Source organism: Colossoma macropomum, unplaced genomic scaffold (assembly GCF_904425465.1).
Source record: "Colossoma macropomum unplaced genomic scaffold, Colossoma_macropomum, whole genome shotgun sequence".
In the NCBI taxonomy this organism is placed as follows: Eukaryota; Metazoa; Chordata; class Actinopteri; order Characiformes; family Serrasalmidae; genus Colossoma; species Colossoma macropomum.
In genome coordinates, this window is record NW_023494795.1 from 7,029,162 (window position 1) to 7,046,644 (window position 17,483).

At 42.1% G+C, this 17,483-nt stretch overlaps 1 protein-coding gene across 2 annotated transcripts in view; it reads right to left on the bottom strand.

The window, feature by feature from the left end:
- The window catches only part of LOC118815286 (CD2-associated protein), a 97,148-nt gene that overhangs the window by 44,964 nt on the left and 34,701 nt on the right, over positions 1–17,483 (bottom strand). For both annotated transcript variants that reach the window (XM_036581305.1, XM_036581304.1), the window contains 4 exons: positions 14,663–14,897; positions 6,742–6,842; positions 6,011–6,131; positions 2,594–2,751 (listed from right to left, as the gene is read on the bottom strand). In XM_036581305.1, coding sequence (XP_036437198.1) covers positions 2,594–2,751; positions 6,011–6,131; positions 6,742–6,842; positions 14,663–14,897 — 615 coding nt within the window. The remainder of the gene's footprint in view (positions 1–2,593; positions 2,752–6,010; positions 6,132–6,741; positions 6,843–14,662; positions 14,898–17,483) is intronic.

Below are 17,483 nucleotides of genomic sequence, written 5' to 3' on the forward strand. Positions count from 1 at the left end.
TTATGTATATCCACCCATTCAGCCTGCAGAGGTTTAGCCCCACCCATTCATGGTGAAGGTAAAAGGAGTGTTTCAGCCTGGACTGCTTTCTGAATGCAGCTCAATACAGGGCAGCCAATCAGAACAAAGATTGCTTACATATATCAGTTTTAAAGAGTAACTCCACCCTAAGACCAGATGAAACGCATTGCTCTGTAATAATAAAATTCACCAGCCTTGCTTAAAATGTGAAACATCTTTCCAAACTGTAAAAACATCATTTTTATCGTGGTCAGCTCTGCCTCTGCAGCGCCCATCTGGTTCAACTCTGCTATAGGCGTGGAAGATGTGTCTTGGTACTTCAGTCATGTCACAGTATGCAAATCAGTCAAACAACGTTACCGCCCCCTGGTGACGCCCAACTTGTGCCGCACTCAAATATGAAAGCCAGCCATATTTGCCAGCTGTCTGTACTGATTAAGTGAGGATTCTTGCAAGTCTCCATAAAGCTGCCGGTGGTGCATCCGATTCATGTTTCCCTTCACAACTCAAACTCTCGGGTGCGACTCACTGAACAGAAATCAATGGTAAACAACACAGGAACTATGGAAAGCAAAACGGTTCAGGAAAGGTTAATGTTAAATGGCCATTGTTACTGACTGTCAACCTTTCGTCCGTACAGCCTTTCTCAAACTTTTTTCCCGCTTTCCGTAGTTCCAATGTTGCTTGTCTTCGATTTCTGTTCAGTGAGTGTGGTGACCAAGGGAAACGGGAATTTGACTGGGAACTGAACCGGATGCAACACCAGCAAGTGTCATGAACAGCTTGCAGAACGTAAGGATTTAGGGCCACTGCAGCAACCCCGGCTGACTGGTGATGCAGTCTGTGACCTTGATGTCAAACTGAACGAATCTTAGACAGTTCAAAGAAATCCACTTCATTCATTCGGAATTCAGTGCATCTAAGAAATCAGGACTCAGGTTATATTGAATGTGGACCTGCTGAACAGATAATTAGAAGCTGTCACAGTTTTAGGGAATGTTCTGCCATTCAGACCTCTCAGTTGCAAAAGTGCCGTTTGCTTCTGTCACTCTCCACAGTGGCCCAGCCCACCTGGTTTTCCTAGCAGCCCCACCTCCAAACCCGTAGATTACTGCAGTGCCCCTCCCATTTTTGAGCACTTTATTCAAGCTGAGGCAGGGGTGGAGTTAGCTGAACATAGTGGTGTGTAGTTACTTTTTAAAGGCACAGTAACAAAAACAGCAGGTTTAATTCTAAGGGATTAAGAAAGACTGGAAAATATTTTTATACTTTATTTTTTATTTGTAAAATATAAAAATGAAAGAAAAATGCACAATCTGGGCCCTTTAAAGGAATACTCCAGCGCTTTCAGCGTTTTCTGTAGTATATACAGTGCATGGTTGATTACCACACACTTTAATTTCAATGAGTTTCCCTTTATCTAGCACAAGAACAGAAAACACACAGACTCAGAACAAATCTATAGTAGATGGTACGACTGTGCTGAAATCCAGTGACTGACAGGCCAGTTTTTGTAGTGCAACAAGCTCCTATTGAGGGAAAGTAGTCTAGAATATAGCAGCCACTATGAGGCTGTTTACACTGTGCACCAAACAATCTGACCCCACAAAAGTCAGTTCTAAATGCACCCAGGATGCATTGTGATCAGACTGTGATTGGATCCCTCAAACAATTCAACACATTCAAAAAAGTGTAAATGGAATGCGTTTTCTACATCCGCATACAGTAACATAAGCCTTCACTTCTCTTTCGTGTCCTCTGGGCAGTAGTGAAGCTGACCATTGCAGAAATCTCAGCAGCTGCAACACGAAGCCTTCCCCTCCACCAACGCAGACAAGCAGTTTCTGGTTTTAAATGGTTTTTTTTCCAGTATTTGACAGTATTTAATACACTGGTAGTAACAGGTGAGAAACTATGTTTACATTAAGCTACCAGAAAGAAAAAACCTCATCGGGTCACACTCAGGACACAATTTATTGAATAGTGTAAATGGAATACAGCCAAAGTACATCCACATATGATCCGGATAAGAAACTCATGTTATTGTGCTATCTGGAACATTGCTGCTAATACTGTATTCTACTCAAGTACTGTATATTTCTACCTCAGTAACTGCTGTGCTCACATATGTCATAATTTGACTGCGTATACCTACTTATCACAGCATGTTAAATATCTCTGCACCTTGTTCTCACTACCTCATGCTCAGAAATGAGTGCTGTGTCGGTGCTGCGCTGTCCTGTCTGTTTACTGTGTCTAAAGTCTGTTTTATTTATTGTATTGTTTCTAGTTTAATGTTTGCACACTTACGTCTGCACGTTTGCAGTTTGTCTGTACTGTATTTTTGCTCCATGTTGCACCATGTTGGTCCCGGAGGAACCTAACTTCGCTCCACTTTATTTGTACATAGATGGAATGACAATAAAAGTATCTTGACTTGACTTTTTGTGAAACAAGCTCTAAAATTATAACAGTATTTTAGAGTTTCACCTGCTGTTAACCGTGCAGTGCTGCAGGCCTCCTGAGTCTTGGTATTGTGTTATGCAGTGCAGTGAAATTAAACTAAGCTTACCTTTTCATTCTTCTCCTCAGACTCTGACGGCAGTCGCACTCTCAGCTTCACCGAGCCTTCCCGGAAAATATCTCCGAACCCGACCCCTTTGACCTTTTTAGGCTGAGCAATGACCCCATTTCCAGGGGAAGTCGGACTCATGAGCTCGTCTTTGCTGTCTGTGGTCAGACACAGACACAGACACACACACATACAAACACAAAGTGGGCAACAGGGCAGAAATATAACACCATGACACTTTACAATACGTGATAAATGTCACAATAAGGGCTGCAATAAATATTCCATAATATTTAAGGCATTCAAATATTCAAAAACAGAGAAGTCATTTAAACAATCGACCTGTTTACTACTTTTATAAACCCATGGACTTCCGTAAGGACGCTTGTTTATCAAGCTAAATGCTAGCCTGTCACACCCAGCTGGCAGCTCTGTATATTGGATTCATTGAAGACTGTGAGGTAGCAGAGCTTGTGAGACTCTTGCAATTTGAGGCAGTAATATCAGTTTAAACCCCAAGTGCAGTCAAAATAAGTTTGTTTCTGCTGCAGACTGCTAGCTAGCCAGCATGCCAACTAGTTAGCATGTTCTCAGAAAAACAGCTCTGACGTTCACGTATGGAAAGATGCCCAAGGCTTCTACATTTAAGCAATAGAACACAAGAGGGAGTGTGTTATCGCAAAATATCACCACAGCCGTGATGTTAATCACGATAACACATGACCGAGTGTTCTATTGCTTTAATACAACAGTTAAATAAATAAAGTAAGAAATTAATAAACTGGGTCGTGAACGCGGCGTTTAATACGTTTTAATGTTGCAGTTCCTTCATCAAATTATAGTTCCTTAACAAGCAGCTTGTTGCTACGTCAGAGTAACGAACTCCACCCACTCACTGCACAGCCGGCAGTTCGTTCTCCAGCTCCTTACATTAAATTCCCAAACTGTCATCACCACTGAGCAGCTTTTTTTTTGTTTTTTTGTTTTTTTTTTATTTTTACCCGATTTTTCTCCCCAATTTAGTCGTCTCCAATTCCACCCGCTAGTTAGGACTCCCCCAATCACACGATGCTATCAACGCTAGGAGGGTGAAGGCTAACACAGGCTTCCTCCGAGACCTGTGAAGCCAACCACCGCTTCTTTTCAAGCTGCCGCTCACGCAACGTCACTGGACAGCCGAACGCACTCGGAGGAAAGCGCCAACCGCCAGATCTGTTACGTCAGCTAACAGACGCCTGCGCTGACTAGCATCGCGCTGAGTGATGGGGGGAGAAGGAGGGGCCATCCTACCCACCCAGAGAGAGTGAGGCCAATTGTGCTCTCTAGGACTCCCGGCTACGGACGGCTGTAGCATCACCAGGGATCGAACTCGCGATCTCCTGATGATTGGGCCAACGCTTAGACGGTTGCGCCACTCGGGAGCCGGTAGCTTTTTTGTTTTTATTGCAGCAGTTTATGGCTCAGTCTGATTTGGTCAGACTCTGAAGATCAGACTACACGTTTGGCGAATGGTGTTGGGTTCATTTCTGGCTGATTCCAGGTTGTTCAGCTGTTCTTCTGTCACAGCTGACGACTGAAAAGCTGCTCAGTGGTGATGACGGTTTGGGAATTTAGTGTCGTCTCATCTTCAGAGTCTGACCAAATCGGCTGTCGGTCAAATGTGATCTTAAAAGTATCCATTTTCTGTTTGTGCGCAAAGTAAAAACGTTCAAATGGCTTGAGCGTCTCCTACAGCTGTCGAACTCGTTGCTTAGCAACGGCGTCTCAGCGGAGTGATACAGTGTTTGTGGAAAAAACGCTTCTAGATAGATAGAACGCTTCTCAACCAATCAGCTCGCGTGGCCGGAACGAACTGTTGTATAATAATCAGTATAAGACTGCATATCTATTATAGTGGAATTTCATAAATTTTTTATCAAAATTTCTGCATAATCAAATTAAGAAATAAACCAAGTTATTTACAGTGGCATGAAACGCTTCGCTCTACAAAAACGTTCCGAGTGAGAATTGTTCACAGTGGTGGTGATAGGAACCAGATGTCTGAGAAGTTTAATGCATACAAAGGCTCCCTCGCAGAAAGCTATTACATGAAATGGTTACGAATACGCCTCCTGATGTCTGTCATCGTTTCACCATAGTTCTGAGATAAGATTATGGCCTAAAAGACATGGCTTTTGAAGTTCCCCTTTATTAGTCCCACAACGGGGAATTTCACCTCCGCATTTAACCCATCTGTGCAGTCAAGCACTCATATACACACTAGTGAATGCACACACACTAGGGGGCAGTGAGCACAGCGGTGGGCAACCCTTTCCACAGTGCCCCGGGGAGCAGTTGGGGGTTAGGTGCCTTGCTCAAGGGCACTTCAGTCACGCACTGTTGGCTCAGGAGATCGAACCAGCAACCTTCTGGTCACAAGGCTGGTTCCCTAACCTCCAGCCCACGACTGCTTAATTACATGTATGGTGGAGAGGTGCATGCAGGGCTTTGCATGGCAAACTAGTATCAATAAAAATGTATTTTTTTCTGATTTATCACTAATTTATCATCATCAGCATTACATATAAAAACTCATAGGTCCCTGTTCGTTTTGGACAGTAAATAAAATCACTATTTGTGCGGCTGACATTGCAACCCCTGGTTCCTATCATCATCCCTGTGAACAAATACCAGTCTGAAAGTTTCTCTACAATGAACCATTTCAATGAATGACGGTTTACATCTCAGCAACAGAACTATGCTGATTTTATTTGTGGATTTTTGAAGGTAACTTAATTAATTTACCTCTACAACATACTGGAATGGCTCAATCAACAATCAAACAGTTTTTTGGACAAGGTGATACAGGTTAAAGACGGTATTTAAGATCTTCACGATAGCGACATACAGAATAGGGTTCCCGTTAGTTGCTAAATACAGGTTTTTGATAGGAGTTTTTGATAGGAATCCCACCAAACACAAGATCAGGGAAAATATTCACCCAAAATAAATATTTAAAGTGGCGGAATTCCCTTTTAACACAACACTGCCAACGAGTAATAAGCGTGATGTTCTTTGCACCATAGAAATCTTTTATTTACTTGAAATTTGCTCCTGCTGGAATAAACCCCCATGACCAGTCATTTAGCACTCAGCTCTGTTTAAACACTACAAGCATCACTTCACCACATGAAATAAACACTCAGACAACAGCAAAGCCTCCTGGGTGTTTACTCCTACAAAAAGCCCCAATTAAAACTTCAAGTCGTGCATCAAACTGCAAGATCAAACTGCGAGTGCGTGTCAGTATCAAGCTACACACACACACACACACACACACAAATCCACTAACAGAGGCCTCCTTTGAGCACGTTCCTGTTATGACATGCCCTGTAATGGAGAAGAAGCTAAAGCAGCATACAGGTTTGTGAAAAGTACCTGGCTCATCAGGCGCATCGTTGCTTTCTGCTTCCTCGCTCATCTCGACTTCTTTGACAAAGTTAGAGGGAAAAAGGCCAGACTTCCCATTCATGGTTCCGCTCCACCAGCCTTCCTCCACCTACGAAATACACACACTCAGCACTGTCTATTATTGCTCCTGCACAAGAGGCATGACTGCTGTTAAGGACACATTTACTAATATGAATAATCATCAGGGTTTGATCAGCATTACGGGAATGACATCATACTAACAGTCTGATCGCTACATTATTTTAAGAGATCTTTTAAGCATAAAGCATTCCTTTAAAATATGCTATAATTGCTGTACATTCGCTGTAAGACAAAAAATTATTTGACAGAATGACAGAATAACAGTCTCCGGTCTCCACAAGTCCTGGCAGCAGCAGTTTCAGCTGTTTATTAATCAAAAATCAAATATGAGCACTGTTTTATAATACATAACTCACAGGTCTGGCCTCACAGTGCTGTAACAATCATAGCAGGAAAGAAAACCGATTACATCTTATTTTTACAGGAATAACGGAGACTGTGGTTAACACGCATTAATTTTATCTACATGGACTCTTGCACAAGCAAACAGACTTTTTGCAAAAACAATCTCCAAACAGGACATTAAACGTGTGCAAAAACTTTTAGCACAATGCAGAGCACAGACAGGATCAAGTCGTAACTTGCACACTTTGCAGCAGAGCTTGAACGCTCCTTACCTCTTCAGTGATTTCGATGATGTCGCCCACCTTCAGTTCCAGCTCATCTTCGTTCTGAGGCACGTAATCATAAAGCACTTTGCACTGACGCTTCTTCGGTTCTGCAACAGACATACGGAGGTTCTGGCTTGAAACGGCTCAACCAATAGCAATCAAGCACTTTGCGGTTTATGCCCCATGACTACCTGTAGAGGGCTCGGGGAAAAGGTGCAGGAAATGGAGCTCAGACAAACACACATGCACACATGAACACACACAACCGACACCACACCCTGTCAGGGCACATTTTTTCAGATGATTCACACTTTGGAGAAACACAGTAGCATGCTCCACCGACATTCCTATTTCCAGACATATCTCCCAGCCTGCATTAGACAAAACACCCCGCAAACTAGAGTCCCAGCCCAAAAATAATATTATTAAATGGTCTGGAGCCTGGTTTACGCCATACGCTGAGGGTCTGATTACTGAGCCATTTGGGGATCATGTTGTGTACGAAACTGGGAAGCTGAGCCTGAACATGCAGTTTACAGACCGTGTGCACAGTAAAGCACAAAATGTGTTTCTCTTCCTTCATATGCATTGTGAGGCCAAAACTGGGAAAATCATGCCAAAAAAGTAAAAAAAAAATACGGCTGATTACATTTTCAGCCTAAAATTGCTTTAGGGTCTCAAAAGACCTGTTGCTGAGAGACTTCTTTTAAAATGGAAGCAGACAAAGCGGTTTAACTGTGTTTATTTTAGAATAACACTATTTAAAGTCTTGAGATCAGATGTTCGTGTGTTTTATACTTACCTGATTTGAGTCCTTTTTATTATTAAATTCACTTTTATTATTTGACGTTTTTATATGTTTTTACACATTAATCAATCCCTTTTCCCTGCATCAACCCTGCAACATTGAGTGCGTTTACATGCACTTAATAATGCGATAACTGCAGAAAATCAGATTTTATCAGTAATCCGATCACCACGTCTTGAGTAATCAGATGATGATGATGACAAACATAACGTAAAACTCAAACTTCATGCCACTTTACCTGAAAATATGAACACACATCATCTAGAAGACGAAGAATTTTGAAATCCTTTATTTCGTGTTTGGTTTCAGCGTCGCTCCAAAAGTGTTTTGCTGCGTCTCACGACATCCACTGTCTGATCTCGCCCAAGTGCAGACTGAGAAATCCGATAGAAGTCAGAGTAAGAGTTTACATGCACTGAGAAATCTGATTACTGAGCTAAAATCTAGATCGGAGTGTGCTGTTTACATGACCATTTGAATAATCGGATGACTGCAGAAATCCAATTACAATCGGATTATTGAGTACACGTATAAGCACTCATCGTGAATGAGGGTCACCCTCAACGTTCTCCGAGGTTAAATAAAGGTCGACTGATTGAGTGAAAAAGAGGAAACGTGAAAAGATGCTGTCACAATATGCGTGCGCATGTTTCACAACCTATTTCTTCTTAGCTGGAGTAAAATGACGCCCCCCTGGGAATTTTTAGGAGGAAGAGAACTTTATTTATTAACATCGTCACCTCATCACTGTTGAACTTTCATTTTCTGCTTTACATCGAGTTTGTTGACGGCTCCGTTATTTCACTGCCTCTTTTAAACTCTGTACCTCACGACCGAGTAGTTTGAAATTTTGTGGTGCACCTGTGCTCACAGATACACCCGGCCCGGAGCAGAGCTGGTTTATGATGAGGCTGGCCACTTCCTATTCCCCCCGTTACATTTAAAACAGGACTGAAAAACAGCAGAGGGCGCCCACGAGCGAGTCCTCAATGAAAGGGAGTAAATGGAGCTCAATGGCTAGAAACAAAAAATTAAAATAGTTTCTAATCACTCGCCCCGAAACTTTCCTTTAATTTTAGAAAGTAGAAGGATGGATTTCACTAAAAAAACAAAGAAAACTCACCTGTTTCCTTATTTCTACAACAAATAGGTTTTGGGCAGCAGAAGGCAGGCATTGCTGCTACTGAGTGCTGATCGGTTGGCGAGCGGAGCAGCTCACTGGCTGTTCGCGCTCACATACGTCATAGACATACATAAGGCGCCGTTTTAAACTCGTATATCTCGAGTTTAAAAGCTCTTAAAAATATAAAAGCGGTGTTAAAATGTTTTATGCTGTTCTGTGTTCAGGGAATAAATGTATTCTTTTACATTAAAAATGTTTGAGCATTTATAAACTAGGATTTCACTCAAATGCGCCATATTAACCCATTCAAACCAGGAAGACATTACGAAGTGGTAATTCTCCCCTCTACAAGTTCTCTGCCCAGAGAGTGTTTTTAAAAGCACAGTCTGTCCAATTAGATCTTTCTGAATGTCTCAAAAGACGTGTTGTCGAGAGACTTACATTAAAAATGTTGGTAGATTTAGCAGTTAGAGGAAGGAATGAACCTCAAAAAATGTTTACCATCAAAATAACACTACTTAAAGTCTTGAGATCAGATGTACATGTGTAAGAAGACAGGTGGGCAACATGAAGAGATGCGGTTGTAATATGTGTGTTATCTTTTCACAAACTGTTAATAAAATGACGCCCTTGTAGAACGTTTAGGAGGTAAAGAACTTCACTTATCAACACTGCTATCTCGTCATCATTGAACATTCAATTTGTTTTCAAGCTTGTTGACGGCTCTGTAGCTTCACTGCACCTCACGATCGAGTAGTTTGTGTGTGTGGCTAATTCAAATGTTAAATTCAAGTGCATTGTGGGTGCATATTGCAGCTATATAATGTGGTCTTATTGAGGGATATTTTGCGCTGCACCTGTGCTCGTAGATACATCTGGCCCAGAGTGCATTTCAACGGCACAGCATGTCCAATGAGATCGTTTGGAATGTCTCAAAACATGTGTCGTTGCTCCCGAGTGGCGCAACTGTCTAAGCGTTGGCCCTATCATCAGGAGATCGCGAGTTCGATCCCTGGTGATGCTACAGCCATCCGTAGCCGGGAGTCCGAGAGAGCACAATTGGCCTCGCTCTCTCTGGGTGGGTAGGATGGCCCCTCCTTCTCCCCCCATCACTCAGCGCGATGCTAGTCAGCGCAGGCGTCTGTTAGCTGACGTAACAGATCTGGAGGTTGGTGCTTTCCTCCGAGCGCGTTCGGCTGTCCAATGACGTTACGTGAGCGGCAGCTCGAAAAGAAGCGGTGGTTGGCTTCAGAGGACTCGGAGGAAGCCTGTGTTAGCCTTCACCCTCCTAGCGTTGATAGCATCGTGTGACTGGGGGAGTCCTAACTAGCGGGTGGAATTGGAGACGACTAAATTGGGGGGAAAATCGGGTTAAAAAAAAAAAAACGTGTCGTTGAGACTTCCTCTAAAAATGGCAGTAGATTTAGCAGTTAGATGGAGGAACGAGCCTCAAAAATGTTTACTGTCAGAATAACACTCTACTTAAGTCTTGGGACCAGGTGTACATGCATAAGAAGACAGACACACAATGTACGGTGCTGGAGTGCTTCATTTTACCGACTGCATTTCCTTAGGTGGAGTAAAATGAACACCCGTGTAGAATGTTTTGTGTGTTATTAACACAACTGTCTCGTCATCGCTGGACTTCTAGGCTCCATTCACAGAGCAGGTAAAAGTGCTCCAAATCTGATTTTCTGACCAAATCCGATTTTTTTGTTTGGCTGTTCAGATTATCTTTTAAATGCGATCTGTATGAGTCATCAGTCTGAACAGATCAGCTCCTAAACCGACCCACATGCGCAAAAGAACAGAGCTTCACGCTGCTTCACGGCTCATCCAGAGGTAAACAATCATGACTATGAACGAACTCCAGTCGCTCCCGGAGGATCAGCTTCATCTTGGCCAGCATCACAGGAGCCATCATGAAGCTTCACTGACTGACAGCTGGGCTCATCACCCTGACTGTGTTCAAGCTCGCCATAAAAAGGGCGCGGCCACTTCTTTGGTTCGCATCCTCAGATTTTTTAAACTTTGCCTTCAGACTTTTAACTGTTCTTTGACACTGCAGCCTCGTTCTCCTGCGGCCGCGTTCAGACATTTCTTTCTAAATCTCTTCGAACACAGAGCGTCTGATCCACTCAGACCAGCGCAACACACACTAACACACCACCACCACAGCAGTGTTACTGCAGTGCTGAGAATGATCCACCACCCAAATAGTACCTGCTCTGTGAGGGTCCATGGGGGTCCTGACCACTGAAGAACAGGGTAAAAGGGGGCTAACAAAGTATCAGAGAAACAGATGGACTACAGTCTGTAACTGTAGAACTACAAAGTGCACCTATATAGTAAGTGGAGCTGATAAAATGGACAATGAGTGTAGAAACAAGGAGGTGGTCATAATGTTATGCCTGATCGGTGTATACTGACTGAATACAACAGAGTAGTGTGTCACTATTTAACATCCTCAGAAATGTCTAGTTTTCTTATGTTAAAAAACGTAGAACGTGATGTTTAAGACTGTTCACCGTTTAAAACTTCAACAACTGCAACAAAATACAAATCACCATTCAATCCATCAGCGCCGCCCGTCGAAGGCGACCGGCTCTAAATATAGAGTCGGCCAAGTTTAAGGGAAATGAAACTAGTTACTTTTAATAGAGGCAAAGCTGAAGCTTCCCATTTCAAGTTCAACCTCTTCACACGAAAGAAAATCATAACGGCCTATGAGCGATGAGGAAGGTGTGCGGGTAAGTCACCCTGCGCAACAAGCCAATGGCTTTTCTCATTTAGTTTCCTGGTTTTGGTTAACACAACAAACCAGTTCTGAGTGACGACGTTGTGTAAGTCATGAAATGTTTTTACATCAAGTGCCAACTGAGTCAGCAAGGTAAGGTGAAGAGACTGTCTTAATATAGCAATATAATCTCATCTGGAGGGTTGACAACACAGCTAATGTCAGAGTTCTGCAAGAACCCGATTTTTGAGATCTGTGTCCACCACAGAACGATTAAATGTCTTGCAGAAAAACCTAATTACTTCTAGAAGACTGGATTACTGAAGGTAACTTAATTAACTGACCACTACAACATATTAGAATGGCTCAATCGACAATCACACACAGTTTTTTGGACAAGGTGATACAGATAATCACAATAGTAATATACACACCGATCAGGCATAACATTATGACCACCTCCTTGTTTCTACGCTCATCGTCCATTTTATCAGCTCCACTTACTATATAGGTGCACTTTGTAGTTCTACAGTTACAGACTGTAGTCCATCTGTTTCTCTGCATACTTTGTTAGCCCCCTTTTACCCTGTTCTTCAGTGGTCAGGACCCCCATGGACCCTCACAGAGCAGGTACTATTTGGGTGGTGGATCATTCTCAGCACTGCAGTAACACTGCTGTGGTGGTGGTGTGTTAGTGTGTGTTGTGCTGGTCTGAGTGGATCAGACACAGCAGTGCTGCTGGAGTTTTTAAACACCTCAGTGTCACTGCTGGACTGGGAATAGTCCACCAACCAAAAGTATCCAGCCGGCAGCGTCCTGTAACCACTGATGAAGGACTAGAGGATGACCAACACAAACTGTGCAGCAGCAGATGAGCTATCGTTTCTGACTTTACACCTACAAGGTGGACTGACAAGGTAGGAGTGTCTAATAGAGTGGACAGGGAGTGGACACAGTGTTTAAAAACTCCAGCAGCACTGCTGTGTCTGATCCACTCAGACCAGCACAACACACACTAACACACCACCACCACAGCAGTGTTACTGCAGTGCTGAGAATGATCCACCACCCAAATAGTACCTGCTCTGTGAGGGTCCATGGGGGTCCTGACCACTAAAGAACAGGGTAAAAGGGGGCTAACAAAGTATGCAGAGAAACAGATGGACTACAGTCTGTAACTGTAGAACTACAAAGTGCACCTATATAGTAAGTGGAGCTGATAAAAAGGACAATGAGCGTAGAAACAAGGAGGTCATAATGTTATGCCTGATCGGTGTACAGAATAGTGTTCCCGTTAGTCGCTAAATACAGGTTTTTGATAAGAGTTCTTGATAGGAATCCCACCAAACACAAGATCAGGGAAACCATTCACCCAAAGTAAATATTTAAAGTAAATAACTCGGTGGGTGGCAAAAAGTCCCCCTGCTGTTTTGCACATGGGGAAAAAAACAGACACGGCGTTCAGTCGCCTAGTCTCTATTCTGTTTCTTTTAACTGTGCCTGCTTGACATTTACTGCCAACACTACAATAGATTTGAAAGACTCCATCAAAAAAACATGACTTTTGCACATAATGCAGGACTACATGCTATAGGAAATAATGTTGCTGTTATTTTTACAAAAAGAAAGACATTCTGGTTAACATGACACAGACTGTTGCAGAATAAACCAAAGCATATCGCTGCTGTCGGAAGAAAACCTCGTATCTCCATTTTTGTCGTTTTTCAGTTTTTTACATAATTTGAAAATACCTGTTGTCCTTTATGTTGTTTGTAAATTTCATTATGAATGGACTAAAAGAAATGACCCAAAACGACTTGGAAAAAAGTCTGGTTGCATTGACTTACATTAAAAGTAAAGTGTGTTTTTTCCTTCTCCTGTACAGTTACCATTTTGGAGATACAAGGTTTTCTTCTGACAACAGCGACAAGTAAAATATCTGTTTAACGTTTCTTGTGATTAACCAGATATTCGTTTGTTAACTCTTAAGGATACTTGAATATCAAAATGAGTCAGAATGCACTCTCCTATGCAACACCTTGTTAAAACCAACTCTTCTGTGAGGCGGCTGTCCTTTAGCTGGGCCTCTTTGAGGAGTTCATAGGCTTGAAAAATAGTACTATATTACTGCCACCAAAAGGCAGATGAAAACAAAATAACTGAAATCTTATACAAACAATTCAGTAATCGAAAAAAAAAAAGAAAAAACGTAAATGTTTTAAGTGAAGTTGTTTAACTACATTAAGGGCGTTTTCACACTTTGGGCCGTTCCAGTGTCTGAAGTGGACTGAGACCGCCGAGTCATGGTTTCTTTTGCGTATGTGAACACGGCAAACAAACTCAGACCCTCTAAACGGCCCTAAAAACAAATCAAACTGAGAGCACCTTTCGAAGTGAACCGACGTGGGAGCACCTCTCGAGTTTGGTTTGTTTGTAGTTCGTTTTGTGGTTTGATTAATTTTTGCATTGTGAAAACAAAACTGGCCCAGTCCACTTTAGCTTCAGGGTGAAGACCTTGATGTGTACTGTACGCATAGCCACAGTCTTTCAGCACTTCAGCAGGTAAAACAGACTACCAGGGATCATTTATAAGGCTCTACAGGATAAAGCCTGCCCATTATGTGGGACAAGACAGCAGCGCAGACATATTAAAGTGATAAGATGCGAGAGCCCGTGTGATTTTACCGTGTTAAAAGCTGAAGCTCGGCACACAACGCAAGTTTAAGCTGCTTTCACGCTGAATGAATGAAAATTCACCGCTGACGAAGGTTTTCACTGGGTGGAGTTCAGTGAGGAGCACAGCCGAAAACGGAACCCACTGCAGCTGACACACAGGGTCATTTTTGCTGAACTGAGACCATATCGAGAGGTGGTCTCAGTTCGGTTAGTTTTTGGGGCCGTTTATAGGGGTCTGAGCTCGTTTGACATGTTCACATATGCAAAAGAAACCATGACTCAGTGGTCTAAGTCCACTTCAGACACTCAAAATGCCCTTTCACAGAACTCTGTTCGCTTAATTTGAAACAAACTATATGTGAAAACACTGCAAAAATAACGCTGTTTTACCCCCTCATTAGGTTTTGCTCTACTCTCCCTAAATGGACTTTGCAGGCAAACCAGCAGGTTCTCAAAAGGACAGGTCACCTGACAAGGAACTGTATTTAAAACCATAAAACTAACACTTCATTTGGAATCCAATAACAGCGCTCATCTTCATAGAGGACTGGAATACGAGTGACTACAGGCACTAGAGACTTACTCTTTTTGGAGGCGCGGGGCTGGAGGCCTAGGCCTCCTGTTGGGACGCCATAAGTGCTGATCCTCTGCACCAGACTGGCTACGTTCCCTGCCGACCTGCGCTGTGGCTGAGAGTCTTCCTTCACCTCCTTTACCTCCTTCACCTCTTTCACATCCTTTACATCCTTTGCATCCTTCACCTCCTTGACTTCCTTGACCTCCTTCGACACCTCTTTCGTTGGTTCTTTCTTCACTTCCTAAATTTAAAGAACAGCACCAGAATAAATATATGTAGCTGTGATTTAGTGAGAATTACAGATTACAGAATTGTTTCATTTTGAGATCCAAATGTAAAGATTGTAAAAGCTTTATAAAAAAAATAATAAAAAAATAAAGACACCCAGTTTCATAGTTCATACAGTTCAAAAACAGGGAGGTAATGAAAGTATACATGTTATAAATTCCTCGTTATGCATTTCAGGTGTTGAAAACAAATAGTCCAACTAAAATTTAAAATCATTTAGTTTCTCCAAACCACAAAGACTGCAAAGATACTCACAGCCTCCATGTAAGTTTGGCCCCACATATGAACGCAAAAAACGCTTAAACTTACATGCCCACTGTTGACAATACACTCAAGATAAAAGCCAAACAAAAACCACCCTGGCACTTCCTTTCTTCAGTATGACTAATCATAATGTGTGAAATATCCTTCATCCTTCATCCAAGTTCCTCTGTGTCCTCAAAACAAACACAAAGCAGTGAACACGGAAATCCTCAATTACAGCAACAGTGAGAGATTCTGAGTTTTGTTCCCCTTTAATCCTGGGCCAATTCTCAATGAAGGTGGTCATCTGCGTTGCTCTTAACTCATATCTTGATAAAGACATTGTAATAAAATATATGAGGGGACAATATTGCAGCAATAAAATCGTCCATTTTATCACAATTACAGACTGTAGTCCATCTGTTTCTCTGCATACTTTGTTAGCCCCCTTTTACCCTGTTCTTCAGTGGTCAGGACCCCCATGGACCCTCACAGAGCAGGTACTATTTAGGTGGTGGATCATTCTCAGCACTGCAATAACACTGATGTGGTGGTGGTGGTGTGTTAGTGTGTGTTGCGCTGGTCTGAGTGGATCAGACACAGCAGTGCTGCTGGAGGTTTTAAACACCTCAGTGTCACTGCTGGACTGAGAATAGTCCACCAACCAAAAATATCCAGCCAATGGTGTCCTGTGGGCAGCGTCCTGTGACCACTGATGAAGGACTACAGGATGACCGACACAAACTGTGCAGCAGCAGATGAGCTATCGTCTCTGACTTTACATCTACAAGGTGGACTGACAAGGTGGGAGTGTCTAATAGAGTGGACAGTGAGTGGACACAGTGTTTGAAAACTCCAGCAGCACTGCTGTGTCTGATCCACTCGTACCAGCACAACACACACTAACACACCACCAGCACGTCAGTGTTACTGCAGTGCTGAGAATGATCCACCACCCAAATAGTACCTGCTCTGTGAGGGTCCATGGGGGTCCTGACCACTGAAGAACAGGGTGAAAGGGGGCTAACAAAGTATGCAGAGAAACAGATGGACTACAGTCTGTAACTGTAGAACTACAAAGTGCACCTATATAGTAAGTGGAGCTGATAAAATGGACAATGAGCGTAGAAACAAGGAGGTGGTCATAATGTTATGCCTGATCGGTGTCGTTCACCACATAGTGCTGTTCAGATCCTACAGGCTACAAGAAATACCCCTCAATTCAAACAGCACTGTGGGTTCACTAGCTACGTCTGTACTACAGAAACAGCGCAATATTCATTATTTAGAAGTTCAGTTAATTATTTAAAATGTAGGAAACCTCAGCTATCAGATTGCAGTCTGAAGCCACAGGTAGGCTTTTCTGGGTATACAGATGTACTAAAATGTGCTAAGCTTTTGACATTTCCTGCCACAAACGTGTTTTCTCTAGATCCTCACATGGATGGTTTAATATCATATCTAACAAGAAATTGTTAAACTCAAGTGTCCCCAAATAACCCTGTACTGTAGCCTCCGCCATCTGTATTTTCCTATTTCAGTCAGGTGAAGTAAATGGAGTGCACAAAGATCATCAAGCCAACTAATCAACAACAATGATTTTTTTTATTTTTAACATCATCGAAAATATTGACAATATAGTGCAAGTCTAGTAGCTTTAATGTTCCAAAATGTCCAAAATCTGACAACGCATTGAAAATCAAACAGAAAATTTAAAATAAAAACATTAATACATGGCAAAATGACAAGGAAAATGAAGAAATGTTAAAGATGTCAACAAAATTTCTAACACTGACTATTTTACTGGTGATAGGAACCAGATGTTCCACCTCTGAAAGCTCCCTCAAAGAACATTATTATATGAAATGGATCTGAATGCACTGCATGATGTCTGACACATTTTATGACAGCTTTGTGATAAAGGTTTGGCTTAAAATGTACTTTAATCCATTTATTTTAATCTGTTTATGGCAGTGGGGTACATGCATGGCACTGTAAGGTAAAACAGTCCCAAAGAAAATGTATTATTTTCATATTTATGACTATTTTACCATCATCAACATTACATATAAAATCTACAAATGAATCACTGCATGTCAAACCACTCTGAAAGACTGTCCTTACTGTCTCATGGACGATTCAGATTTGAAAAATCGGTGGAATTCCCCTTTAATCAACTTGCAGCCGTTGCTCTCATCATTTCATTGTTGTAATTAAAAAAAAAAAGTTTTAAATTATAACAGAATGCAAAATAGAAGCTTTTTCACTAGTAGCCTCAGATTTTTAGACGAACTGG